The sequence below is a fragment of the Salvia splendens genome, chromosome 2, assembly GCF_004379255.2.
Source record: "Salvia splendens isolate huo1 chromosome 2, SspV2, whole genome shotgun sequence".
Taxonomy (NCBI): domain Eukaryota; kingdom Viridiplantae; phylum Streptophyta; class Magnoliopsida; order Lamiales; family Lamiaceae; genus Salvia; species Salvia splendens.
Window position 1 is genome coordinate 19,316,585 of NC_056033.1, and position 27,621 is coordinate 19,344,205.

The 27,621-nt window shown below is 43.6% G+C and overlaps 3 protein-coding genes across 3 annotated transcripts; 1 reads left to right on the plus strand and 2 right to left on the minus strand.

The window, feature by feature from the left end:
- Positions 1–274: 274 nt before the first annotated feature.
- On the minus strand, positions 275–1,037 carry LOC121775476. The gene is made up of 2 exons (XM_042172558.1): positions 993–1,037; positions 275–925 (listed from the first exon to the last, which is right to left on the minus strand). Exons 1-2 carry the CDS (start codon positions 1,035–1,037, stop codon positions 275–277), a joined length of 696 nt encoding a protein of 231 aa, XP_042028492.1.
- A 7,190-nt stretch (positions 1,038–8,227) lies between these two features.
- On the minus strand, positions 8,228–8,911 carry LOC121775483 (cell surface glycoprotein 1-like). The gene has a single exon (XM_042172563.1). It carries the CDS (start codon positions 8,909–8,911, stop codon positions 8,228–8,230), a length of 684 nt encoding a protein of 227 aa, XP_042028497.1.
- Positions 8,912–21,021: 12,110 nt separating this feature from the next.
- LOC121790827 (putative pentatricopeptide repeat-containing protein At5g59900) lies at positions 21,022–25,066 on the plus strand. Its single transcript, XM_042188938.1, has 2 exons — positions 21,022–23,836; positions 24,346–25,066. The coding sequence occupies exon 1, from the start codon at positions 21,124–21,126 to the stop codon at positions 23,821–23,823; it is 2,700 nt and encodes an 899-aa protein (XP_042044872.1). The 5' UTR covers positions 21,022–21,123; the 3' UTR covers positions 23,824–23,836; positions 24,346–25,066.
- Positions 25,067–27,621: the final 2,555 nt, after the last annotated feature.

Consider the following 27,621-nt stretch of genomic DNA (forward strand, 5'->3'; position numbering starts at 1 on the left):
TCTCATGTGCGGGTGTGCGTGACTCCAGGCTCTGGATAGTCTCTCCACGTTGGGCTATTTCTCCCCGACGTCCTTGAAGTGAGTGGTGAGGAGTTGGAGCAATACTTGGCCATCATGTATTGGGCTCAAAGGGAGTTTTGCTCTCGGAAGCGCCACCATAGTTTTATATTAAAGGCTCGAAGTACCTCCTTGGTGTTGCGTATCCTGAGGCCTCGTTCGGCAGTAGGGAGACACATTTGGTCCCAGCTAATCACTATAGTGGGTCTGTTTCCTCTCACTTTGTAGAGCCCCAAGAGAACCGCGCCATTTGTTGATCCAGTTGTTTAAGGATGCCTGCAGTGGGTTCGATGGCTTGTAAGATATGTAACGGGATCACTACTAGAGTACTCTTGATGAGGGTAAGTCTCCCTCCAAAGGATAAGTGCCGGTGAGCCCATCCGGAGATCCTTCTTGCAATCTTTTCACGGACAAACATGAACATATCTGTACGCTTCACACCTCGGTATATGGGAATGCCTAAGTTGAGGAAAGGGAAGTTCCCCCTAGTGAAACCCCCTTCCGTTTGGATTGAGCTTGCCCATTGCTCATGAATTTCTGCAATATAGAAATTGCTCTTGGCAAGGTTGATTTGTTGTCCTGAGACTCTCTCGTACCCGTCGAGGCATGCTCTAAGCCGACATAAGGGGTCCGCAGCCGCTTGTGTGAATATGATTATGTCATCCACATAGGCTAAATGGCTGATCTCGATACTTCTTCGGAAGGCTTTGAAGGTCATATCCTTTTGGCCGAGGATGAGCTTATCAAGGGCCCTCGAATGGTAGTCCGCGGCAATCACAAACAAAGCGGGGGATATAGGATCTCCTTGTCTTAATCCCCGTGTAGATTTGAAGAAACCCGCTAGAGCTCCGTTGATGAGGATCGAAAACTAGCAAGATCCAATACACCTTTCAATGAGAGAGCCATGCATCCGAGAAGCCCATGCGCCGTAGAACCTTGGTGAGAAACAGCCATTGGACTCTATCGTAGGGTTTTGCCATGTCGATCTTAACCGCTACGTTTGGCGCTGGGGAACTGAAAGAGTAGGTTTGTGCAGGTGTCGCGTCAAGCAAGGGATGTATCCAACTGATCAGGATAGAAAATCCCAGCTAAACCTGAACCTAGCTATCAATAAACCCTCAACTCACTTCTACTGACTAGTATAGTGGATGTAAGGGTCGAATCCCACAGAGATGAATGTGCTTTGGTAATTGTGGTGATATTCTGGAAAGGTTGGTTAGCTACCACGCTTTGGGTTGAGATTCTCACAAGGCAAGAATTTAAGATGGTACTCTACTGACTAGGAGGGGTGAATGATGATTGATAAGCGGTTGTGTACGTGAGAGTGGGGGACATTATGTTTCAGAAATTATGTGGGAGGTACGGGGTTACTATAAAAGGCGAAACAGCATATCAGAGAATAAGTGGTAGTTAGGTGACTAGGCTGACAGGTCTATAGGGTACCAGCAGAAAAAGTAGAGAAAAGTAAAGGACAAAAGCAAAAAGTAACTAAAAAGTAAAAGTGGTCCCAAATTTGGATGTGGACATTGTCTTCTCCAACAAGTTTGAACACAAATCAAACAACTCAGATTCCATGAACGAGAATTTCAGGTTAACAAACTCCACAAGAACAGATCTACAATCTAAACTCCAAATCAAAAGATTAAACTAACGAAACTGAAATTACGCTTACTGGGTGACATGCAAGGTGGCAGAAATCACGTAAACTAGGTTTTCACACTTAACCATTTCAGATCTAAAATCTAACAGCTATCTAAACTCATGAACTCAGATCTATCAATTCGGAAATGAAAACATGCCCGCAATACTTGGAAATTACCGTAACAACTAGATCTAAGCTATCTAGGCAGAAAGAAACAGAATCAAAGGAACCGATGCATAAAACAACTTTATATTATAAACGTTTGGATCACAACCAAGACTTCAAAATAAGAAAATATTGAAAATGCTACATATCCAACGTAAGAAAACAAAGTGCGATTAACTAAGAAAGCAACTAAAGATTGTTTTACCACTCCAGGCGATGAAACTGTTAACACTACGAAACACGCTGACTGGAACGAGAGGATGTGGAACTCCGACGAACTGATGAGCTTTAGGTGACCATGGTTGTGGCGAGGAACGATAATATGAAGGACGAGGCTGTAGGAACTGATCTACCGAGAGAGAATTCTAACTAAGTGTGTAGGTTTTGAACTAATTGATTCTCATTCTCTCTCCAAGTGGCTTCCTTTTATAGGGAGGCCTCCCTTGATTTTTAGGGTAGACTCTCTTTATGAAATGACTCTTTTGCCCCTTGCTTGCGGCTGATCTTCTCAGCTATCCTTCTTCTCCATTTCGAGCCTTTTTGGCATGCATCCTGGTCAGTATTGCACCCTACTGACGCCCTTTTCACCTGAATTATCTGAACATTCCCATACTGGCTAGAACACTTTCCTTGTACACTAGCAACTGTTTTGCAGATATATTCCAATTATGCACATTATACTGACCAGTAACCAAGGCCTAGAATACGACTTATCAAACTGCTCACACTTACCACCTGCTTGTCCCCAAGCGTGAAGAACAAACAAAAAGCAATATGTCAAATTCTAGCCTGGTTACACCCCTGACCGACTCTATCCTAACTTAGACTCTAAACTATGACGCAAAGAAAAACACATAAACAAGACAAACACACATAAAAGACAAAAGAAACACTTAAACACGTCAATCAGGCTATATTTTCAACCATCCCTCCCCTTTGGGTCAGATGCAATCCAGCCTTAGACAGCCTTGAACTTCCGTTGCTCCCCTTTTCCTTCCAGTCAGTATATCCACTCGTCAAGATCACCAAAACTCTTGGCCAAACACCAGATTCGCTCAGTCACTCATTCCTCACCGGGGATATTAGGACTGTATTCTCTCATAGGGCTGTTGGCTTGTAGTGTTTGGATTGGTTGTTCCTGAGGCTCTAGGCTCAAAAATCTCTAATTTATTTCGATGTGGGGAAACTGTGTGAGCTCAGGCTCTTGGCTGTCACCTCTGCTTGGCTGGACCTTTTCTGATGTTGCTTCCCAACTGGTCAGTAGCGTCTTGTGGCTTCGCCACCCTTGTTGTTCCTTCTCAATTTTTTTGTGGTCAAGTATTTTCTACCATTTTCTTCACATCCTTCGTCTTTCCTTTTTGTGGCTTCGCCACCCTTATTCTTTCTTTTTTTTGGGACCTGGAATGACTTCCTGGTCGATTTTCTCCTTGCTTTTCCATTTCTCGCTCCAGTAGGTTTCTTTCTTGCAAGTCCTTCTGGCCAGTTGCCTCCTTGCCTTATGCCTTGCACACACACAGTCCCAGTGGCTGATGGGTTATATCTGGGTATATATGGCTCGAAAGTGGGGTTCTAAGGGTTTTTTTTTTGGAGGGGGGAGTTTCCTACTGCCTTCAGTGTATGCTACACGCTGTCACTTTACCCTAGGCATCTTGTGGCAGCCACTCTCTTCTTTTCTGGATGAGTGGAAAGTGGTTCCACTTTAGGCTTTTAACTCACATTTAAGAGGGCTTTTGTGCTCGGCTCTAAGGATGGTCTCATACTTGCATCATCTACAGTGACTAGGAGATACTAAGGGGGGTGGTTTTCATTGTCCAGCATATCTTATCTCCCTCAATTCCCCTCACCGTCAGTTCGAGGCAGTTGAGTTTTAAGCCCAATCAACACGTATATAAAAAAAACTAGACCTAGACAAACAATAACACAGACCACACATATATACACGTCATACTGGCCATTGCATCCCCTCTCCCGCTTCACAAGTGTCTGCCCTCAGATAAGGCTGTGAAGTGAAAAAAGGTAATGGCTAGTATGGCTGACACACAGACATACCAAACAAGCAACACATGATTCTACTAAAAACTTCTCACACTTAGACTATATAATAGGCTAAGTGGGAGAATTTTAAAATCTAAACAGAACCTAACAAACACACGCACATATATACAAAAACTCCTCACACTTAGGCTACGCAGTGGACTAAGTGTGAGCTAACATGCACTCAAAAATAAAAACACATAAACAGATACACATGCGCCAAAAATAGCAAACCCTTTACTTCTCACACTTAGACTATTGTATAGGCTAAGTGTTATGTAAGGGGTTTGCTCACATACTACACAGATATACTACCTAAAAAAACACATAAAATACGAAATACGAAAAACTAAAACTTAAAAAGGAAAAGAAAAACTAACTTGTCAAGGGGGGTGGTGGTCACATGTTCCTCCTACTCCTCCGCGGAGCAGGGCTTGGTGCATGTGGCTCTGCCAGATCCTCTTCCTCGTTCCCGGATGGTTCTTCCTCAGATTCCGCTTGTTCTCTGTTACCTTATTCCTCTTGTTCTGCTACCTCTGTCTCCGGCACCCTGGGTTCATCATCCTGGCCTCCATGGCCACTTGGTCCAGCTCCTCGTACTAACTTTCCTTCCGCTAATTCCTTCAGAATCCTTCCATCACATTTGTCAGGCGAGCTAACTCCGTCCTAGCTTGCGGATTCTCTTCCGCCAACTTTTCCACTGCCTTCTCTAATCTCTCCTGCCTCTGTTCTTGATCTTGTGTTCCCTGGCTTGCTGTAGTTCTCCCAGTCGGTATAGCTTCCTCACCCATCGCGTAAAAACGTGGTACTCCTTGCCTCATGTAAACAGCATTCGTTCGGACGAAGAATGGGGTATCAAACAACCCAGGGGGATCTACCATGATTTGGGGGGATAAGCCGTCAGCCTCTGTGATGATAATGTTGTTTCTGACGAACACTCCCAAGATATGGCAGAGGGTGAGATTTCTCGCTGGATGGGTGGCAATTAGATGGAATTGGTAAGCAGTCCAAAAACCCAGATGTAACTTCCTTCCGCGCTTGGCGCACCAAAGAAGGTATAACTCTGTCATTGACGTTCGTACAGCGGAGTTGGACTGCCCCAGCAAATTGAAGTCCAAGTGGAGTTGTACTAGGCGTAGGATTGGGTTATTGAAATGGATGGAGCGAGAGAGAGTAGATGCAAACTTCCCAGTGGCTGGGTGAGTTAATTCCTCCCATGCCTCCCGGGGCTCGAAGTCTACGTGTCTATGGAGAATTCCCCATTCCCTGCTCCGCCACTCCGATCCTACCGCCTCCTCCAGACTACACATCCCCAAACGTACTGTCCATTCAATCAGATTCATGCTTATATCCCCTCCAAACAACCAAAAGCTAATAGAAACCTCGTCCAAATCTGTGGTGACCCTAAATCTGAATGTTGTCAAGAACTCCTTTGCTAGCCTAACACTGATATTCGGGTTCCCATTCTCCAATAACCATTCGAATCCTAACGCATGCAAATAAGAGAGAAACTGCTCGCGGGCACCCAACTCATCTAAAGAAGGAATATGAAGTACATTTCCGCTCTTCACTTGCTTACTCCCTTCATCCTTGCTATCGAAAACCTTTTGTAGCTTCTTAGAGTCGAATAACTTCATCTCCTCCACCAGATCATCAGTAAGGTCCACTGTCCAGCGCTGGTACCCCAGTCTCTCTACCGGGGGATGTACTAGCTCCCGATGATCGTGCGGGAGCTGTTGCTCACTGTACTCCTCATTCTCCAAGGAAATATCACTGTCCGATTCTGACTCTTCACTGACAGCGTATTCGCTATCACTCTGTTCCCTCCGGTGTTCCTAGGCTCGCTGAACTGACTCAGTAATGACTATGCTAGTGTTCACTGTACGTGGCTTCTTGTTGTTGGGCTTCTTCTTGTACTAGACCTGATATTTGCATTGCTGTTGGCATGGTGACAAGATATCAGTCGAATCCGGGCCAAGGACATTGGACTGCCGTAAAGACATACTCAAGTACCTTAAACGGACTAAGAACTATGCTCTAGTTTACAATGCAGTCGAGCTCTGTCCTTTGGGATATACTGACTCAGACTTTCAAGCTGATCAGGACTCGAGAAAATCTACTTCAGGATATGTGTTCACCTTAGGAGGTGGAGCCGTAATTTGGAAGAGTGTGAAGCAGAAATGCATCGCGAACTAGACCATGGAAGCCGAGTATGTGGCCGCTTCGGAGGCTGCAAAAGAGGCGGTATGGTTCAAGAACTTCCTTATGGATTTAAGTGTGGTTTCGAATCTGCCCAAGAGCATCACCATTTATTGTGACAATTCTGGTGCTGTGGCAAACTCGAAAGAACCAAGAGCTCACAAAGCGAGCAAACACATAGAGCGGAAGTATCATATCATTAGAGATATAGTGCAGAGAGAAAACATAAAAGTGGTCAAGATTGCGTCAGAGAACAACCTGGCAGATCCTTTTACAAAGGCTTTGGCGGTGAAACCGTTCGAATGCTACGTTGAAGGGATGGGAGTTCGACTCATTCAAGACCTCAACTCGCTTTCAGTATAAGTGGGAGAAATTTAGACGTGTGCACTACCATTTTGTATACTCGAATGCTGTTTTGAGTATAAGTGGGAGATTGTTAGGGTTTTGTATACTAGAAATCACCTTTCGAGTGATTGCATACTGTAAAACTCTAATGGTTATTTTCCAAAAAATGCAACAGATTATTTTTGTCATAATGTTGTTATGTTTTACATTTAATGGTTGTTTATTGCATATTTAAATGTATAAGCAAGCGTAACAAAGTCTAAGTCTTTGTTTTAGTAGACCGGTTGTGGGCGTCGTCCAATTTAAGGTAACACGGTCTGTTCTGAACAAAGAAAAATAAGAATTTCACAACCTAGATAGGGCTAGACTACCTATCGCGAAAGGTTGCAATGTCAGTCCGATTATTTCTAAGCCTTATTGAAATAAGATGACGTTGGTGTGGTATAGCACTGAATGGATCTAACAGCAAGACGAGTCTTTATGCTATCTACTGAAAGACGATGTCTTGATAATTAATTTCTTAATCAATGTACGTTAGCATTGAGCACACGACATTGAGTATCCACTACTTTGACTTACCAAAGGTGCAGGTTTTTCGTAACCCAACGATCCAGGTATATTGGGTAGTGGTGATCATTATCTAGCGGTGCTAGGATTGCTATTATGTTGAAACGTGTGCGAGAAGAGTCTCGTTTGAAAACATCCACAAGAGGAGCTCGAAACGAGGTTTTATTATTCGGAACCTAGCTAGTTGGAGTTTGATTACTCTATGAATAATAAATAAGAGTTTCTTGCTAAGTCCACTCTTGGAAATCGAAATATATTAATTAATTAAGTCTATAGCAGACATTAATTAATTAATGGATGTTTCTGTCTTAAGCGCGGGAAATAAATCAAATGCAATTAAAGGAAACCCGGAATACTTGTAATTTCAGATTTGGAAGGCAGTGCAATATTACTTCTATAGTGGCTGCTCGTAATATTCCAATATAAGCTTATATTAAATTGTGGGTTCAATTTAATTAGTAAAAAGCTAACTGGGTGAGGCTTGTTCTAAATTCTTCCTTAGATCCCTGACTGCGCCCAATATGTGACTTATATAAATAGGAGAATAAAGGAGACAGAAGATACACTTTTTAATATACAAAATTTTCGTCCCCCTCTAGAAAGAGAGAACTCGAAATTTGTGCTCCCTCCGTGAGCAGTTTCTGTCTTCTATTATTCGAGTCCTAGTACGTTGGTGAGATTTGCCCACACAAATATCAGCGTATAGTCCGGGACACCAGTCAGAAGATCCGACGTCTTGTATTGAAGATCTTCACGTGGAGACGGAGCAAGCCATCATCGATTCTTGATTGAATCTACGAGGTAAATTGGCTAATTCCGTAGTAAGCATGCTTTAGGCATTTTATGTGCTAAAGCATGTTTTTAATTCAAGTTATGAGCATGATACATGTGATAATTACGCGAATAGAATTTGTCTAAATAATCTGCTAACTAGATCAAGTTTATATGATCGGTAAATCACGCACGCTTCCGCTGCCAACCCCTTCAGTTTTATCACTGGCGGTGCCGCTGGTCCGGGTACCTCTGTTCTTGCTACTGTTTCCTCCTCCTCAATATGCACATCACTCTTCCCCACCTTTGTCTGGGGAGTTGTTGACTTTGTCCCTTCTTCTCTAGTCTGGCCTCCCACCACTTCGTCTACTGGCCGTTCGGCTAGGCCTTCTGAGTTCTTCTCTCCATCGTCTTTCTCACCCTCTTCTACTGCCCTTGATGCGAGGTCTAGACCCTCGCCATCGTGGCGGTACCATCTTCCGTCTGATTTACCTCATCCAGAAGAGCCTGAAATTCTTCATCAGTCATTAGGCCCTGCTTTCTGGCCGTCTCATTTAAATCTATCTCTTCCCTCGCCATTTCTTGAGGAATGGGCTCCGCTGTCGGCGTTTTCTCTGGTTCATCGCCTCCCTTCTGGCTCTTTTCCTCATTTCTTCTTCTCGCCTCCCTTTCATCTGGTTCGGAGTCGTAATAGGCAGAGATGGGGTCAACATCCATTGAGTCGCTTGGTTGGGGAGTTTGGGCGGATTCCGAGGGTTCGGTCACCGAGGGAGGTTCCCTTTCTGGCGTAATTGTTGATGAAGTCGGAATGGAAGTGGGTGGTTGTGCTGTGGGTTGCACATTCGGTTCTGGTGTAGGTACTGCTGGGGTTTCTCCGGTCATGCTCCATTTGCACCCGATTCGGCTAAAACCGGCCAACTCAGCCGCCCAATCTCGACTTGGGTCCTGCTGTCGAAGGAACTCCGTCATTACGTCCAAAGAAACCATCGTCGGAGCCTGAGGAGTCGGCTCCGGTGGTTGCGGGTTCGATGGCTGCTCTTCCATTGTCGGTTGCGATTCTAGGGTTTCTTCTCTGCGGTTTGAAGTAGGTTTCTCGCTGGTGATTTTCTTCGCCCATTTCTTGTTTCCCATGCTTAATTCGGTGAATTTCTGGTGGTAATGCGGGTGTTGGCTTTTGTGGAGAGAATGGTGGAAATTTCTGGAGAGAGGGATGGAGGTAAGGGTTTGTGAAGTGAAATGGGAGAGACAGTTTGATTATGAGGGTAGAAAAGGCAGTTGAGGGTTTGGACGTCGTCTCTCTTTCTTTGCACACGCGCCTTCCCTGACGCTGTCCCCCTGCAAAGCTGCAACAAACCCCCAAATTCAAACTTCGTCCCTTAATGATTTCCCCCTATATTTTCCTAGATTAGAAACAAAGTGAAATAGACACTTAAATAAAATTGGGAGTTTCACCAAATGGGTATGCTGGTGGTCAGTACGTACTCCCAATTAATATTTGAGGTCCGAAATTTTTTTTTGGGTTTTCTTAAAATTAACTTGCATGCAACGGTTTAAATTAATTAACTACCACATATTTACCATATTTACATCTCCTTTAGGAAAATTGGAATTCTACTGTGCCAGCATATCTAAATCACACTAAAAGGAGCTAGCCCAGTGGAATTCCAATCCCTATCCTACCGGTCAGTATGAAACCTGAGTATGTGGTTGCAGTGGAATCTCATCCACCACAGCCACATCAATGTTGTCCATAAATACTTTTAGCCTATGTCCATTAACGATAAAAGGTTTAGAGTTAGGAAGACTCCCTGAAATCTCCACTGCTCCATTAGAACGGAGTGCGGTGATGACATAAGGCCCTGTCCACTTCGACTTGAGCTTTCCTGGCATGAGCTTCAATCTTGACTGGAAGAGTAGTACTTTCTGGCTAACATGAAGATCCTTGGTCCTCAGATTTCTGTCGTGCCACAATTTAGTTCTCTCTTTGTACCACATGGCTGAGTCGAACGACTCCAATCTAAGTTCCTCTAACTCCTGCAACTGCAGCTTCCTTTCCTCTTCACAGGCTGTAGCATCCACATTTACTTGTTGTACTGCCCAGTATGCTCGGTGCTCAATTCCAACGGGTAAGTGGCACATCTTTCCGAAAACGATTCTGTATGGAGACATTCCTATGGGAGTTTTATAGGCTTTCCGATATGCCCATAGAGCATCCTCTAACCTCATACTCCAGTCCTTCCTAGAAGGATTGATGGGTTTTTCTAGAATCTTCTTTATCTCTCGGTTAGAGATCTCTGCTTTGCCGTTTGCTTGCGGGTGGTAGGGGTTGGATAATCTGTGGTGCTCACCGTACTTCTTCATCAAGGCTTCGATGGTGCGGTTACAGAAATGGGTGCCTTGATCGGATATTATGGCCCTTGGTACTCCGAACTGACTGAAAATGTTACTTTTGAGGAACTTGACAACCTCTCTTGCTTCACACGTGCTTGTGGCCTTGGTTTCTACCACTTGGAGACGTAGTCAACTGCAACTAAGGTATACAAGTTCCCATACGACGAGGGAAAAGGCCCCATGAAATCCATCCTCCATATGTCGAACAACTCACAAACAATGATCGGAACTTATGGCATTTCATCTCGTGCTGATATTCCACCGGTCAGTTGACAACGCTCACAACTTCTACAAAACTCGTAGGCATCCTTGTTGAGGGTTGGCCAATAAAATCCGCTATCCAGAATCTTTCTTGCCATTTTCTTGGGACCGAAGTGTCCTCCACATGCCAAAGAGTGGCAACGTGTCAATACGTCTCTCTGCTCCTAGTCAGGAACGCACCTTCTTATCACTTGATCTGCTCCTACCCTCCAGAGATACGGGTCGTCCCAAAAGTAGTATTTTGCATCACTCTTGATCTTCATTCTTTAAGCCTTAGTGATGTTCGAAACTTCTGGAAGCTCTCCTGAAACTAAGTAGTTGGCTAGGTCCGCATACCATGGCTCCTGCCCTACTTTTTCCTTTCCTTTCTGTGTCACATCCTGGCCAGTAAGCTTCATCACTTCTTCCCAGTCAATTTTTCTGGCGGCAAAAATCACTTCACAGTGCTCTTCCGGGAATCGATCTCGCACCTCCTCGCTATTCCCATCCTGCATTATCCTGCTCAAATGATCCGCAACTTTATTCTCAACCCCTTTCTTGTCTTCCACCTCCCAATCGAACTCTTGCAACAGGAGTACCCATCGGATCAAGCGGGGTTTTGATTCTTTCTTGGCAATCAGGTACTTAAAGGCCGCATGATCAGTATAGACGATGACCTTGGATCCCAACAAGTACTGCCGAAACTTCTTGAATGAATATACCACGGCTAGCATCTCCTTCTCTGTGGTATCATAATTCCTTTGAGCTTGATTCAATGTCTTAGATGCATAAAAGATCACATACCTTTTTCCCTCGATCTTCTGACCCAGCACAGCTCCCACCACGTAATCGCTGGCATCACACATCACTTCGAACGGATGATCCCAGTCAGGAGCCCGAATAATTGGTGCATATATCAGCTTCTCTTTAAGGAGGTTGAAAGCAGTCTTGCACTGTTTATCAAAATTGAATTCCACTTCGTTTTGAAGAAGTCTGGTAAGGGGCTGGGCGATTTTGGCGAAGTCTTTTATAAATCATCGATAAAATCTTGTATGCCCCAGAAAACCCCTTATCCCCTTCTGGTCAGTAGGGAAAGGCAGTTTGGAAATAACGTCCACCTTGGCTTGATCCACCTGGATACCTCTCTCTGACACCACATGTCCTAGGATGATCCCTTCCGTGACCATAAAATGACACTTCTCAAAATTCAAGACTAGGCTCTTCGCTTGACACCTCTCCAAGACTATATCCAATTGATGAAGGCATGAGTCGAAAGAGTCCCCGTAGACTATGAAGTCATCCATGAATATCTCTATGCACTCCTCAATTAGATCGGAGAATATGCTCATCATGCATCGCTGAAATGTTCCCGGAGCGTTGCAAAGACCGAACGGCATGCGTCTGTACGCATAGGTTCCAAATGGGCAGGTGAAGGTAGTTTTATCCTGGTCTTCAGGGTCCACGTAGATCTGAAAATACCCGATGTACCCATCCAAAAAACAAAAGTACTTCTTCCCAGCCAGTCGCTCCAACATCTGATCGATGAACGGTAGGGGGAAGTGGTCTTTCCTGGTTGCGGCGTTCAGCTTGAGGTAGTCTATGCACATCCGCCAACCAGTGACTAGCCTTGTCGGTATCAGCTCATTCCTCTCATTTTGAACCACCTGAATCCCGGACTTCTTGGGAACCATGTGTACATGGCTGACCCACTCGCTGTCGGGCACCGAGTAGATAATCCCCAATGAAAGCAACTTTAAGATTTCCTTCAATATTTCCTCCCGCATGTTGGGATTCACCTTCCTCTGCGAGTCACGATGTGCTTTCACCCCCTCTTCTAGCCTAATATGATGCATGCAGACGTCGGGGCTTATTCCCACCAAATCTGTAAGGCTCCATCCAATTGTTTTTTTGTTCCTGCCTAGGACGGTCAGTAGCCTTGCTTCTTATTCTTTCGTCAGGCTGCTGCTAATGATCACTGGGTACGAGTTTTTCTCCCCTAGGAAAGCATACTTCAGATAAGCCGGCAGCTTCTTCAATTCAACTTGTGGGGGAAGTATGTCAGCCGGCAAAATGCTTCTTGCAGCATCCCCCTTCTTTTCCAACTCTTCATCTGAAACTTCATCTGTACTGACTAGTAGCTGAGCCCCTGCGGCTCCAATAAATTCTGATTTCTGGCAGAAATCCTTAATTGCTCCTTCTATCTCTTAGTCAGTTAACCCTTGGCTAATGATCAGATCGCACCATGCAGCCGCTTCCACATCAGCCTGCCCATATACATCTAAAGCTTGAAGTTTCTCCTGCAATAATTCAGTCTCAAGAAAATCTTGGACTAAGGGGTCAATTACATCAACATAGCATAGATTTTCAGAATCGATAGGCTTTTTCATGGCCTCATTGATATCAAAGGTAAACTTCTCTCCATGAAAATCAATGCAAATTGTTCCCTCAGCCATATCTACAATCGTCTTAGTTGTCCTAAGAAATGGCATTCCTAACAATATACCGCTTGACTCCCTAGCTTCAGACTCACCCATCTTGATCACGTAAAAGTCAGCAGGATAAGTAAAATCATATACTCTCACCAACACATTTTCTAATACACCCTCAGGACTTATGCATGATCTATCAGCCAGTTGGATCAACACCCTAGTGTTTGACAACGTCACTCCCTTCAGCCGGTTATAGATTGACAAAGGCATAACATTAATAGAAACTCCCAGGTCACACATTGCATGCTCGACTTTTACATCTCCCATAGTTATAGGCAAAGTAAACATACCTGGATCGACTCTCTTGGGTGGTAGCTTTTCCTGCACAATTGCTGATGCTATCCCTTCCACCATGATCTTTCCCTCCTCCTGGGCTTTCCCGGCTATGAACTCTTTAATGAATTTCCCAAGTGGGGGTAGCTTCATGGCCTGGAGGAATGGTATGGTAACATCCAGCTTCCCAAAAATCGACATGTAATCCACTGGGTTCTCTTTCTTCCTTTTGGTCACGAAACGGTAAGGGAACAGTTTCTTTCCTTTCTCCTCTTCAACCAGTCCTTCAACAACCTTTTCGGAGTTTTCCTTGGGTACATTCTGGGCTGGAGTCTCCTTCGTCGGTCCCTTTTCCTTAGGCAAGTCCACCTTGGGCTGCATGCCTCCGGTTTCACCGTTTCTCGCTGGTTCCTCATCCAAGAAAAATGGATCCTGCATTTGGGGTAGAGGTCTGCGTAGTTCCTCTTCTGAGACAACGTTTCTTAGCACCTTCGTCCCACTAGGTTCTCCACTGGACTTCTTCGGTTGGGGTCCTTCATAGGTTGTACCGGACCGTAATGTGACCTTGCTCACGTTTGCCTTTTCAGGTACATGGACTGTAGATGGGAGTTTCCCGGAATTCCCTTTCATTTCACCCATCGAACTGGCCAGCTGGGCCAACTGCCTATTCATCATATCAATATTCGCCTTATGTTCCTTCTGGGCACTCTGCATCCCATGCACCACTTCATTGTTGGATTGCAATTCACCCTTGATACTCTGCTGTAAAGCGAGCAGTTCTCCCATCATGTCCTCCATAGATCGTCTTTGACCTGTTAGGATATTGGGACTGATTTGGCCTTTGGTGCTGGTTATACTGGGGGTTCTGGTTGGGCTGGAAATTTTGGAAGTTTTGTTGGTTCTGGTTAGGTGGGTAATGGTTATACTGGCCAGGAGAGTTGTACTGGTCTTGGTGATATTGATTTTGGTTTTGGTTTTGATACTGGGCCTGGTTTTGGAACTGGTTCTGGTTCTGCTGATGTTGGGAACCTTGATTAGGCTGATTCGGGTAATTTTGGAAGTTTCTCTGGTGGGGTGGTATATAGACAGGGTTTGGGTTCTGGTTTTGTGGGGGTTGGTTTTGAGGTTGTTGACTGTGGGGTTGTTGGTTCCTTCCTGACCAGTTGAACTGGTTGTTGGGATTTTCTGGGCCACGGTTGAAATTATGGTTTGGGTGAGGGTGGTATTGATTCTGACCTGGACCTTGGTTTTGATTTTGGTTCCCATCTCCCCATCGAAAATTCGGATGGTCCCTCCATGGTGCGTCCCGTTGTCTCCCCTGGATCCAATGCCCACTAGAATTGTAGTACCCGGCAGCATTGACTTGCTCCATATTCTCGAAGTTATTAGGCTGATCATAGCTCGGTCCTTGGTTTCCCTGTTCCACACCCTTGTAGTTCCCAGCTGGGGAAGTTGGTGGTGCGTTCTTCTCGATCGCGCTCAAGAGTGTCTCCTTCAATTCGTCCATCTTCAAATCCATTTTCTGCTCTATCTTATGCTCCTGGTCAGTAGACAAGGCACTCGCAATCCTTTCTCTGCTGTAACCATCTCTTGAATTGTCGTACTCCTTCTTTGCGCTCAAGAGTTTCCCTAGGACCCTCTTAGCTTCACTGACCCTTAACTGCGTGAAACTTCCTCCTGACAAGGAGTTTGCCAGATCCTTTGTCGCCTTGTTCATCCCCTCATAAAAGGTGTGATGTATTTCTATATCCGCCATACGATGGTTCGGACATGCATCCAAAAGGCTCATATACTTTGCCCAATAATCACTCAAGGGTTCATTGTAACCTTGCTTCACACTGGTTATCTCTCTCTTCAGCGCACTCGTCTTAGATGACGGAAAAAATTCGCCTAAAAAGGCTGACTTGAAATCTGCCCAACTCTCAATGGAATTGGGGGGGCAATCGCATGAACCAGGTGTTAGCCTCCCCTTTTAGAACGAACGACAAAGCCTTCAATCTGTAGTCATCCTCTGTCGCCCCTGTTGGCCTTCTCTGTGCCCTACAAATCTTACATAACTTATGAAGGAATTCGTAGGGGCCTTCATAGCTTTTCCCGCAGTACGTGGCCAGAATTGCAATAACATGGGGCTTCACATCACAAGCTGTCTGCCCCGGGGTGACTACTATAGCTTGCGGTGGTTCTCCTTCGGTATGCGCGTTCAGCGTCCCGATCTCTGGATCATCATCTCCTTGGGCAGCCATTCTCCTTGGGTTACCCTCCAACTGTAGTACTTGTTCTGGTATTCCTCCCTCTATGGTGTCTTGCTCTTCGTCACTACTCGTACCTAGGTCAGACAGGGCTGTCGACAGGCCAGAACGAGTGGTCACAAGTATAGTTCCTCGCTGGAGTATCTTCGGTCTCCAATGGTCAGGAGCCGAACTGCTTCTCATAAACTGAAAGAAAAAGAAAGAAAAAAAAATTATGAACAATACATACGCCAAAGTATCACACACAATAATAGTTAATAACGCCATTCATCCCCGGCAACAGCACCATTTGAAAGAGCATGTTTGTGCAGGTGTCGCGTCAAGCAAGGGATGTATCCTACTGATCAGGATAGAAAATCCCAGCTAATCCTGAACCTGGCTATCAATAATTCCTCAACCTACTTCTACTGACTAGTATAGTGGATGTAAGGGTAGAATCCCACAGAGATGAATGCGCTTTGGTAATTGTGGTGATATTCTGGAAAGGTTGGTTAGCTACCACGCTTTGGGTTGAGATTCTAACTAGGCAAGAATTTAAGATGGTACTCTACTGACTAGGAGGGGTGAATGATGATTGATAAGCGGCTGTGTACGTGAGAGTGGGGGACATTATGTTTCAGAAATTATGTGGGAGGTACGGGGTTACTATAAAAGGCGAAACGACATATCACAGAATAAGAGGTAGTTAGGTGACTAGGTTGACAGATCTGTAGGGTACCAGCAGAAAAAAGTAGAGAAAAGTAAAGGACAAAAGCAAAAAGTAACTAAAAGTAAAAGTGGTCCCAAATTTGGATGTGGACATAGTCTTCTCCAACAAGTATGAACACAAATCAAACAACTCAGATTCCATGAACGAGAATTTCAGGTTAACAAACTCCACAAGAACATATCTACAATCTAAACTCCAAATCAAAAGATTAAACTAACGAAACTGAAATTACGCTTACTGGGTGACATGCAAGGTGGCAGAAATCACGTAAATTAGGTTTTCACACTTAACCATTTCAGATCTAAAATCTAATAGCTATCTAAACTCATGAACTCAGATCTATCAATTCAGAAATGAAAACATGCTCGCAATACTTGGAAATTACCGTAACAACTAGATCTAAGCTATCTAGGCAGAAAGAAACAGAATCAAACAGGAACCGATGCATAAAAACAACTTCATATCATAAACGTTTGGATCACAACCAAGACTTCAAAATAAGCAAGTATTGAAAATGCTACATATCCAACGTAAGAAAACAAAGTGCGATTAACTAAGAAAGCAATTAAAGATTGTTTTACCACTCCGGGCGAGGAAACTGTTAACACTACGAAACACGCTGACTGGAACGAGAGGATGTGGAACTCCGGCGAACTGATGACCTTCAGGTGACCATGGCTGTGACGAGGAACGAGAATATGAAGGACGAGGCTGTAGGAACTGATCTACCGAGAGAGAATTCTAACTAAGTGTGAAGGTTTTGAACTAATTGATTCTCATTCTCTATCCATGTGGCTTCCTTTTATAGGGAGGCCTCCCTTGATTTTTAGGGTAGACTCTCTTCATGAAATGACTCTTTTGCCCCTTGCTTGCGGCTGATCTTCCCAGCTATCCTTCTTCTCCATCTCGAGCCTTTTTGGCATGCATCCTGGTCAGTATTGTACCCTACTGACGCCCTTTTCACCTGAATTATCTGAACATTCCCATACTGGTTAGAACACTTTCCCTGCACACTTTAGCAACTGTTTTGCAGATATATTCCAATTATGCACATTATACTGACCAGTAACCAAGGCCTAGACTACGACTTATCAGGAACATCTAGTAAGCTCGTGGAACATCTCCTTGGCCAGGAGGGCATTGTCGTTGAGGAGCCGACCTTTCACAAAGCCGCTCTGGTTTGGGGAGATGACCTGTGGGAGGAAAGGAGAGATTCTTGACGTTAGTACCTTAGTGATAATCTTGTTCAAAGCATTACAAAGACTGATGGGTCGGTATTCGGTCCATGACTCAGGCGATGCCTTCTTTGGAATGAGGACAATGCTTGTGGCTGTTATGCTTGGGGGGAAGGAAGGCCCCCATAAAGAACTGTCTGATCGCTTCCACGACCTTCGGGCCAACAATACCCCAGCAGGCTTGGTAGAAACTAGCCGAGAAGCCATCGGGTCCGGGTGCACTATCCCCGGAGATACTAAATGTCGCACACTTAAATGCATCCACATCCGGCGACCTTGCAATATCCAAAAGTAACTCGGGGGGTGGACTTGCTGGATTAGGTCGAGATCCGGCTCATCAAGGGCCGGGTTGCTAGGCGCAAGGAGTTGTTGATAGAACTCGACCGCTGACTTTTTAATTTCCGCTTCACCTGTGAGCTCGTGTCCATTATCCCAGATCGAGTGTATGCGTAAGCAGACCCTTTTTTGTCTCACCCAACTTTGGTAGAAGCGAGTACTTTTATCTCCCTCCGCTAGCCATCTTAATGCTGCTTTTTGACACCAGAAGTCCTCTTCCATCCTTAGTAGGAGGATATATTCGGCCATATGTTTGTTGATCACCGTTCTGTTCGTGGGTGTTAGGCTTTCTTCGAAATTGGTTTGGGCCATGGCGATCGCTTCCTCCATGTTCTTGAGGTTGCCGTGGATATTCCCAAAAACCTCTTTGTTCCACCTCTTTAGTGCTCTTTTAATTCTAGCTTGTTTGATTTGGAGGTTTAGGAGTCCGCCCGCCCCTGTGGGTTCCTTCCATACATCTTGCACTAGTGCCACGAAGCCTTCATGTTGGATCCACATGTTTTGGAACCTAAAGGCTTTGCCTCCGTTAGTGTTGTTCGGCACCTTGCACCTTGCGAGGATCGAGCCGTGGTCTGAGGCGACCCGTGGGAGATTGGTGACCCGCGTTGCCTCAAAAATCCTAGTCCATGCCTCGCTAACCATCACTCTGTCTAACCTTTCAAACAGCCCATTCTTGGCCCATGTAAAATCCGCCCCATCAAACCCAGGATCAAGGAGCTTACAATCTTCAATTGCCTCCGCAAAATCAATCATCTCGGCTTGCCGGTTGGTGTCGCTCCTTGTTCTGTCCCGGTGTGATAAAATCGTGTTGAAGTCACCGCCGATCATCCATGGTGTTCCGTCAAGGAGCCCTGTTAACTCTCTCATCTTATCCCACAATGAGTACCTTTTGGCTCTTGTGCACTTTGCATAGACGGCCGAGATGGCGAGGGAGCTTGCCAAGCGCGGAGATGAGAGTCGCCCGTGTAGGACTTGTTCCGAATCGCACTCAATATTAAAATTAGATCCTTCTTCCGTGAAGATCCAGATCTTTCCCGTCATGTTTGAGCCTTTAAAGTTCAACCCCAAGGCCTTAGAGATCCGGTCTGGGTCAGGGGTCGTGAGCGGCTCCATTATTGCAAGAAACAAAACATTGTAACTTTTGATTAGTCTTTTTAGTACGTTTTGGGTTGTCGCATTTGCGATTCCCCTAACGTTCCAAAACATGATATTGTGAGACATCATTTACAAATAGGGTTCGTACCCGGAAGGGATGAATGCCCTCCTTGATATTCGATGAGTAACTGTTCTCTCTCCCTTGTATGATCCTCGCCATTGCAGAGTAGTTGGGTTTCTCCGGTATTCTCGCTACCCGGTTGCACGTCCATGGCCGAGCCTTCCTCCTCCCCACATTCGTCAACGTCAAATTCGCCATTTGCCATGAGAGAGTAGTATTTGTTGGTACTTAAATGGTTTTTTACCGGGAAGTACCCACGCCCCCTCATCATTGATTGGCGCGCGCCCCCCTCATACTCCCTCGTGTAGGCATAGACACCGAGCGTTTCGCGTTGGAGTGCCCCAATGCCGCATCCCTACTCCCATGTGTTTGTGCTGGTGACTCGGGGGCCGAACGTATTGGGTTTCTCCTTCCCTCACCCCCAGGTCTTGCTCTCGCTGTGCCTTGTGTCTCGGCACGCGTTCCACTCCCTTCTTGGAGTTCGCCCATAATGTCTGGGCCCTGCCATTCCGATTCCTCGGCTTCCTCTCCACTTGCTTTGTTGCTTGTTCGATCTCCCGCACTCTTTTTCTTTCCTTGGTGTTTCCATTCATTAGGGTTGGGGTTATTTTTCACCGTGGCTTGCTTCCCTTTCGTGCCTTGGCCCTTGGGATGTGGCTGTTTTGGTGTTGCAATGTTATAATTTCTCTTTGCTGGCCGTTCCTTCTTGCCCATCGCGTAGCATACATCACTCGAGTGACCCACATGCTTGCATTCTCAACAATAGGAGGTATCTTGTCCCACCGGACTTGTTGCACCGTCTCTCGTCCACAAATGTCAAGTATGATCTATTCGGGTGGCTGCTTTGCTGTACCTATCTCAATGCAAATTCGTGCAAATGAGAGCCTTGTCTTGTTGGCCGTAGCTCGATTAACTTGGATTGGGTACCGAGAAGCTTGCCGATGGCGAATAGGGATGATTGGTCGAACAAGTGAATTGGGAGACCGATTAGGTTGTACCAAATTGTCGCGATTGGGGACTCGCAATATGCATCAAAATTCGGGGACCATTTGAATACCCTCATTGGGTGCCGGTCGATGTACCACACGGGGGTGCCCTTCGGTCCACCGAGGATCCGGACGTAATCCACAATGTCCTCGCATTGAATGAGAATATGTTTGGCATTAATATACTTCCAATTAAATCTGCAACGAAATTTGATATTGTCAAGGGCTTTTAGGATTTGGTGACCCCGTTGGAATGGAATGAGAGAACTTACCCACGATGGCATGTCCGATGCTATCGGCCAGCTTTTGGGTCTTCGCTCCGGAGAAGTATATGGTTGGGATGCCGTTTGAGTGGGAGGTGAAACCAATGTTTTGAACGTCATTTGTTGGTCCGAGATGGTTACCTGCTCCTCGGGGTCTGACGGGTTATTCATTCAGGCGACCAACCTTGGCGAAGTTGCTGGCCGAGGACTTGGTGAACTTGTGTCGTTGCTCAACGTCGTCGAGAAGGCAGGACAGCCATGGGTTATCGTCGATGGTACAGGGGGTGGTGCAGGCTTCGGGCGAGGGGTGATCGGCGGGAAGGCGGGGTGTGGGCGATAGTCTAACCGGCAGGGGTGGTTATCGTGAGGCAAGGATCCGAGAGAGAGACACTATTATCAAAAAATGTACTCCCTCCGTCCCGCACTACTCGCACCTTTCTTTTTGGGCACGGAGATTAAGGAATGAGTGATAGACAAAGTCAACAATTACGGCTGCAGGTATAAATTGTTACTAAAAATGGAAAGAGTGCAAATAACTTGGGACGCCCAGAAAGGAAATAAGTGCAAGTAGTGCGGGACGGAGAGAGTATGATTGTATATTTTAAGAAATATAAAAAATAATCAATGCCATTAATTCTATATTGTATTAATTAATTACTAAAACTTAAATTTCTAACTTATTTATTTTTTCTGTAACTTCAACTAATTGAATGAAATGATGAATCGAATTTTATTTTTTATGCAATTTGCAGGCTTAAAAATATAAAAAAATAATTTAAACATTGAAATATAAATAAAGTAAAATAAATAATGGTCCTCATATAAGAAACTGCTGCTGTATAAGAGATCTCCATTGTTACGCCGTATTGATAAACATGTTTATGTAGTTGACGAATTGTTATCGGCGATGATGCGTAGAGCTTTTCCCCAAATTATAACTGTGTAACGCTTGGAAAATGCGCCTGCCAATCCGGAACCCTATCCCCTTCTCCAAGTTCAGAGCCGCGTCGCCGGCAGCCGACGATGAGAGCTTCCTGGCAGTGCTAAACAGCGTCGCCAGGGGTACTCAGAGCTGGTCTCTCGCTCTCGACAACCCCTCCATTTCCACGCGCCTCACCGGCCGCCACGTTGAGTCCTTCATCCTCCGCAATCTCCACGACTCCAAGTTAGCCCTCCGCTTCTTCAATTTCCTCGGCCTTCACAAGCATTTCCGCCACTCTACGGCGTCGTTTTGCCTCCTCGTCCACTCCTTAGTCCACTCTAAACTCTACTGGCCGGCGACCTCGCTTTTGCAGACCCTATTGCAAAGGGATGACACTCCGGCTTTCGTGTTTCGCAATTTGTTCGATTCTTATAACAGATCCGATTTTTCTTCGCCCTACGGATTTGATTTGTTGCTGCAGAGTTATGTTCAGAGTAGAAGGGTTCTGGATTCGGTTGTTGTTCTCAGATTGATGAAGGAATGCGGCTTGTTTCCGGAGGTGAGGACGATTAGCGCGGTGTTGAATGGATTGATACGAGTGAGGAGATTTGAGATGGTGCTTGCCTTGTTTGACGAAATTCTTGTGAATTCGGGGGTTGTTGCTGATGTCTATGTTTATGCTGCTGTGATTAGGAGTTTGTGTGAGTTGAGGGATTATGATAGAGCGAAGGAGATGATCGGTTCGATTGAGGGGGATGGAGTGAAGTTGAATGTGGTTATTTACAATGTGTTGATTCACGGGCTGTGTAAGAGTGGTAGAGTCTCGAAGGCTGTTGAGATTAAGGATTCGTTGAGGTTTAAGGGCATGAGAGCCGATGTTGTGACGTATTGTACGTTGGTGCTGGGGTTGTGTAGAGTGGATGAGTTTGGGTTTGCAAGAGAGTTGGTGGATGAGATGGTAGAGTGCGGGCTCGTTCCGAGTGTGGAGGCTTTGTCTAGTGTTGTTGATGGAATGAGGAGAAAAGGGGAAATTGGCGATGCTTTTGATTTGATTGATAAGGTGGAGAAACTTGGGAAAATGCCTAATTTATATGTTTGCAATGCTATGGTTCACTCATTGTGTAATAACGAAAAGTTAGAGAAAGCACAGTTGCTTTTTATGAAGATGGAGGAGAAGGGTTTGATCATAAATGAAGTGAGTTATAACATTTTGATCAATTCATTATGTAAAAGTGGGAAACTGGATGAAGCTATCAATTTTCTTGGTAAAATGCTCTGTGCAGGAATAAAGCCAACAGTTTACACTTATAACATGTTAATTAGTGGGCAGTGCAAGTTGGGAAAATTGGAAGCAGCTGAAAAACTGTTTCTTGAGATGAATGAAATAGGATTGAGTCACACTGTTGTAACATATACTTCTTTGATTCATGGTTTCTGTAAGAAAGGAGAATTGGACAAGGCATTCCTTTTATATCATGAGATGACTGGGAAAGACATTTCACCTAATGTGCATACGTTCACTGCACTGATCTATGGTCTTTGTAATGCAAATATGATGGATGGAGCATATAAAATGTTCAGCAAAATGTCGGAAATGAACGTTGCTCCAAATGAGGTAACATACAATGTTCTGATAGAAGGAAATTGTAAAGTAGGCAACACAGAAAAAGCTTTCATGCTGTTCGATGAGATGTTGAAGAAGGATCTTACGCCAGACTCATTTACGTACAGGTCTCTGATCTATGGACTTTGTTCCACAGGTAGAGTATCTGAAGCAAAAGAATTTATGGATCGCCAAAATGATTTGAACGAGTTTTGTTATTCTGAACTGATGCATGCGTATTGCAAGGATGGACGACTGGAGGACGCACAGCGTGCTCGTGATGAGATGGAGGAAAGAGGTATTAACATGGATCTTATATGCTATGCTATAATTATTCAAGGGATTCTTGATCAGAAAGACTCAGCACTATTGATTAAAAGTTTGAAGGAAATTCATGACCGTGGACTAAGGCCTGATGATTTTATCTATACTTGTTTCATCGACAAGTATGGAAAGACCGGTGATCTTGCGATGGCTATGGCTCATTGGGATCTTATGATTAGTGAAGGCTTTGGCCCAAATGTTGTGACATACAGTGCGATGATTAATAGCCTTTGTAAGGGAGGATTGGTGAGGAAAGCAGAGGTTCTGTTAAAGGAAATGTTGGTTAGCGGGATATTTCCAAATGAGATCACACACGGATGCTTTCTTGATCATCTTACCAGAGAAGGGAATATGGAGGAGGCTAACCGGCTTCATAAGGCTATGCTCAAAGGTTCCCATGGTAGCACAGTGAGTTACAATATGCTCATTCGAGGTTTCTGCATGTTGGGCCGAATTCAGGAAGCTTATCAGACCCTAAATGAAATGTCAGATAATGGTATTTCTCCAGATTGTATTAGCTACTCAACTATCGCACATGAGTATTGTAGGAGAGGTAATTTGCAAGGAGCCTTCAGTTTATGGGAATCAATGTTAAACAATGAGATTGAGCCTGATGCAGTTGCTTATAACTTGCTGATACATTCATGCTGTGTTGCTGGAGAGTTTAGTAAGGCTTTTGAATTTCATAATAGTATGGTGAAAAGAGGCCTGAAGCTGACTCGGGCAACATATGCATGTCTCATGCAACAGACGCGTGTGCAAGAATCGCCATTTGAGCCGCAGGCGGGACAATCTGTTGTGGATTGATCATATAACAGAGGTAAATTTAATTGTACAACACAGAACGTCAGAAACAAGGTGAAGTCATGTAGACTGTGTACACAAGGTGAAGTCATATAATTTTTTTCTAAGAAAAGGTTACTAGAGGAATCAGAATTTTAAACAAGTCATATAGAGTGTGTACATCATGTATTCGAAATTTCTTTAAACCCGTGCTGGGTCAAAAGGTAGCAAATTTTATGGGACGAATGGAGTAATACATTATTATAAATCCTAGAATTCCGTGGGCATGTTTGATCTTGGATGTATTGGTCGTTAGTATACAGGTAAAACAAAAATTACTATACTATTTTCTGGCCATCGAAAAAATGAGAACTTAGCAGAAAAGCATAATTATTTGCTGGCATTTGTCTAGTTTGAACATATTTCTCAACTCGGCATTTCTCTACTATATTTATGTGCATCATCATGCTAGTTTCAGGGAAGCATGTATGTAAACCCTACTTTGGAATTTCTTGCTTATAATCTTGGAATTTTCATTTTGCAAAGGATGGTCTTGTCTGATGTACAAGTTGTAAAATGACACCGTTGACAAATACCATCCAGAAGAAGTTCAAGGTTTCTTCAACCCAACTTCTGTATCAATCTTGCCCCTATCAGGAAACAACTCTTTTCATTCTTGCAGAAAGGTTGAAACCCCATCCCCAAGGCTCCCAACATCCAAGCCCCTTGGCCTAGCGGTAAAGGGTGTTGGATACCGCGTCCATCCTGGAGGTTTCGAGTTCGAACCCTGGGTGGCGTAATTTGTCTTTCCTCCTTGTTATAGGAGTTGATTTGTAATTTCCTCCTTCATATATATGATATAAATATATGAAGTTAATTTAAAAAAAAAAAAAAAAAAAAAAAAAACCCAAGGCTCCCAACATCCCGGCCCGACAGTATTGTGAGGGGTGCTCAATCAGGGTACGCAGTGGCCCGCTAAGGGGAGAGCCGTAACCCACTTTTCTGCCAGAAGCCTACCTCCCAAGGCCTCACATTTGTGCTTGAGAGGTGTTGCAACTACACGGTAGTAGTGGGAATCAATCCTTGGGTATTCTTGCAAATCTGCCCTTCCGGAACCAACGGCGATGCCCCTCTGGGCATAAATAACTCTTTTCATAACTGGACTGTTTGTGGATAGGCTTCTGACGGAGCAGAATGTATATGCTTTCAACTATACTACTCTTTATTGCAGTTGGTTGATAATAATAAGCACAAACACTGTTTTCTCTTTCTTTGTGGATAGGCTTCTGATGAAGTGTGTGTAGTGTATGTGTGCAGTGTGTGTAATACGTCTGTTGTGTGTACATAGTGTGTGAAGATGCCCAGTTTTATAACTATTTGGAATTCCAATTGTGGAATTATAAATAATTGAAATTGTAAATTAAGTCTAAATATAAATATTTTGTAATACCAAACATTAGATTCGGAATTGAAGGCTCCAATTCCGCATACTCAATTCCACGATATCGAACCAAGCTAAAATATATTTCAATGTAACAATCCAATTCCGAGACCAGAGTATCTATCTTCCTAACTCTCACAGCTTTTTTCTTCTAATCCTCGCATGTTACCCCCACAATTATTTAAACATAACATAATAAGAAAAGCTTCTCTTTTAAACCGATTTAATATATGCCTAATTGTTTCTCAAGTATAATGAGAACAAAAAATATACAAAACGCTAGCATCCCATAGCAAATCAAGCAAAATAATTATTATACCTTTGGTCCGGCCAAGTGATTTTGGTCCTAGGCCCAGGGAGATATTTCTATTTTACTATAAGAATTTAGGAAGTAGTAGCAGTATATAATGAAATATATTTTAGATAATAAAGCATAGAGAAAGAATAAAGTAGAATAAAAGAGAGAATATGCAGGATTGAGGAAAGAGTTAATTAATGACTAAAAGGAAATGCCTCATTTAGCCTGAGATATAGTGAAAAAGAATATGCCTCAATTAGCTTTAGACATAATAAATTTATAAGATATAAATAAACGGTAGAAAATAAAAAGGTATCACACATAGAAATTTCTTCGATACATTTATAGCACTGATTAACCTTGTGATAAATAAATTTCGTCTCATAAAATAAAAAAAAAACATTTACAAATATAAGCATACTAAAATATTTTTTTCGGTATATACTATAACAATCTATCACATGTTCTAAAAAACATGCTTCAAGTATACAAAACTGTCATCATCCCACTTCTACTCTAAACTGGCCCTTCATTCATCTAAAATACATTGCTTCCACATGACGATTGAATTATGTGCTAGGAAAGGAAGACATTTAGTGAAATGATCATTCGGGTGGTCTTATTATGCAATCTTGGCTACCTCAAAGTCTTCATGTCTCACTAATTCTCTGATTACATAATACTTCGTCTTTATGATACTTCATCTCTATTTGTTTGCTAGTCTTGTGGGACTCGTGGTTACTTCGAGGTGACCACTTCACCATAGTTATTACTCCCTCTGTCACGCCATAAGAAAGATTAGGTACGAGATTTAAGAAAGCCATGTTTAAAGAGTTAGGTGAAGAGAGTATAAAATAAGAGAACAAATAAAATAGAGAAGTGAAAAGTAGATAAAGTAGGAGAGAGAATGTAAGAGAGAGCCATATAAAATTTTGTTGCCAAAGATGAAAATTGATCCAGTTTAGGTGAGACGTCCTAAAAAGAAATAGATATCGCTTATGGTGGGACAAGTATAATAACTCGTACTCCATCCGTCCGCGAATAGGAGTCTCGCTTTTTCATTTTAGTCCGTCCGCGAATAGGAGTCCCGGTTTATTTTTACCCTAAATGGTAATAGGGTTCCACATTCCACTAACTCACTCCACACACATTTCATTTAAAACTAATATATACAAGTGAGACCCCTATTCCACTAACTTTTTTCACCCACTTTTCTTAATATTTCTTAATCCATGCCACCAAGAAATGAGACTCCTAATGACGAACGGAGGAAGTAATACTCTTTGAAAAAATAGAATCACGTCTAATTACAATAAGAAATTTTTGAGTCACATAGCTTGTTTTGCGTCTTCTAAAGCAGTAACAACTTCCATGGTGAAGTTTGCAATGCATACCTCCACGTTATGGATCCACCTCCTAAGATAAACACATAACCAGAGGTAGATTTCCTTGAATCCTAATTAGTCTGTGAAAGTCTGAATTCGTGTAACATGTTAGACACAACTTGTTTGAGAGATAAATCAACATATATTCCTTAGTAATTTCAAGTATTTGAGTGTGTTCTTTACAATCATCCAATATGTAGATTGATATCTAGCTATTATGCCTATGATAAAAGAAGATATCATGTCTAGTGCACATCATAATATATATGAGATGTTCCATTACTGAAGCATATGGTAGACGTCTTATTTCATCCTTTTCTATTGGTATCTTAGGACACATCTCGTGATAAAGTAATTTTATGTCGAAAAGGTATGTGTCTTTCTCGGAATTTTCCATGCTATAACTTTTCAGCATTAGGTCGATGTATGATTCTTGAGAGAAGCACAATTTAATTTTCTTGCAATCTCAGATAACCTTGATTCCAAGGATTTGTCCAACTTCTCCTGTATTCTTCATCTAAAACTGATTGGATTATCATGCCCTAACACCTAATGACATCTTGCCGTTGTTGCCAATCAATAGGCATGTAGGTAGAGTCCAAAAAATACCACGTTGTTTCCATCAACTTTCTTATACACACAACTTTTGAGAGGGCATTGTTCGAATCCAAAGGACTTGATTGCCTGAACGAAACCAA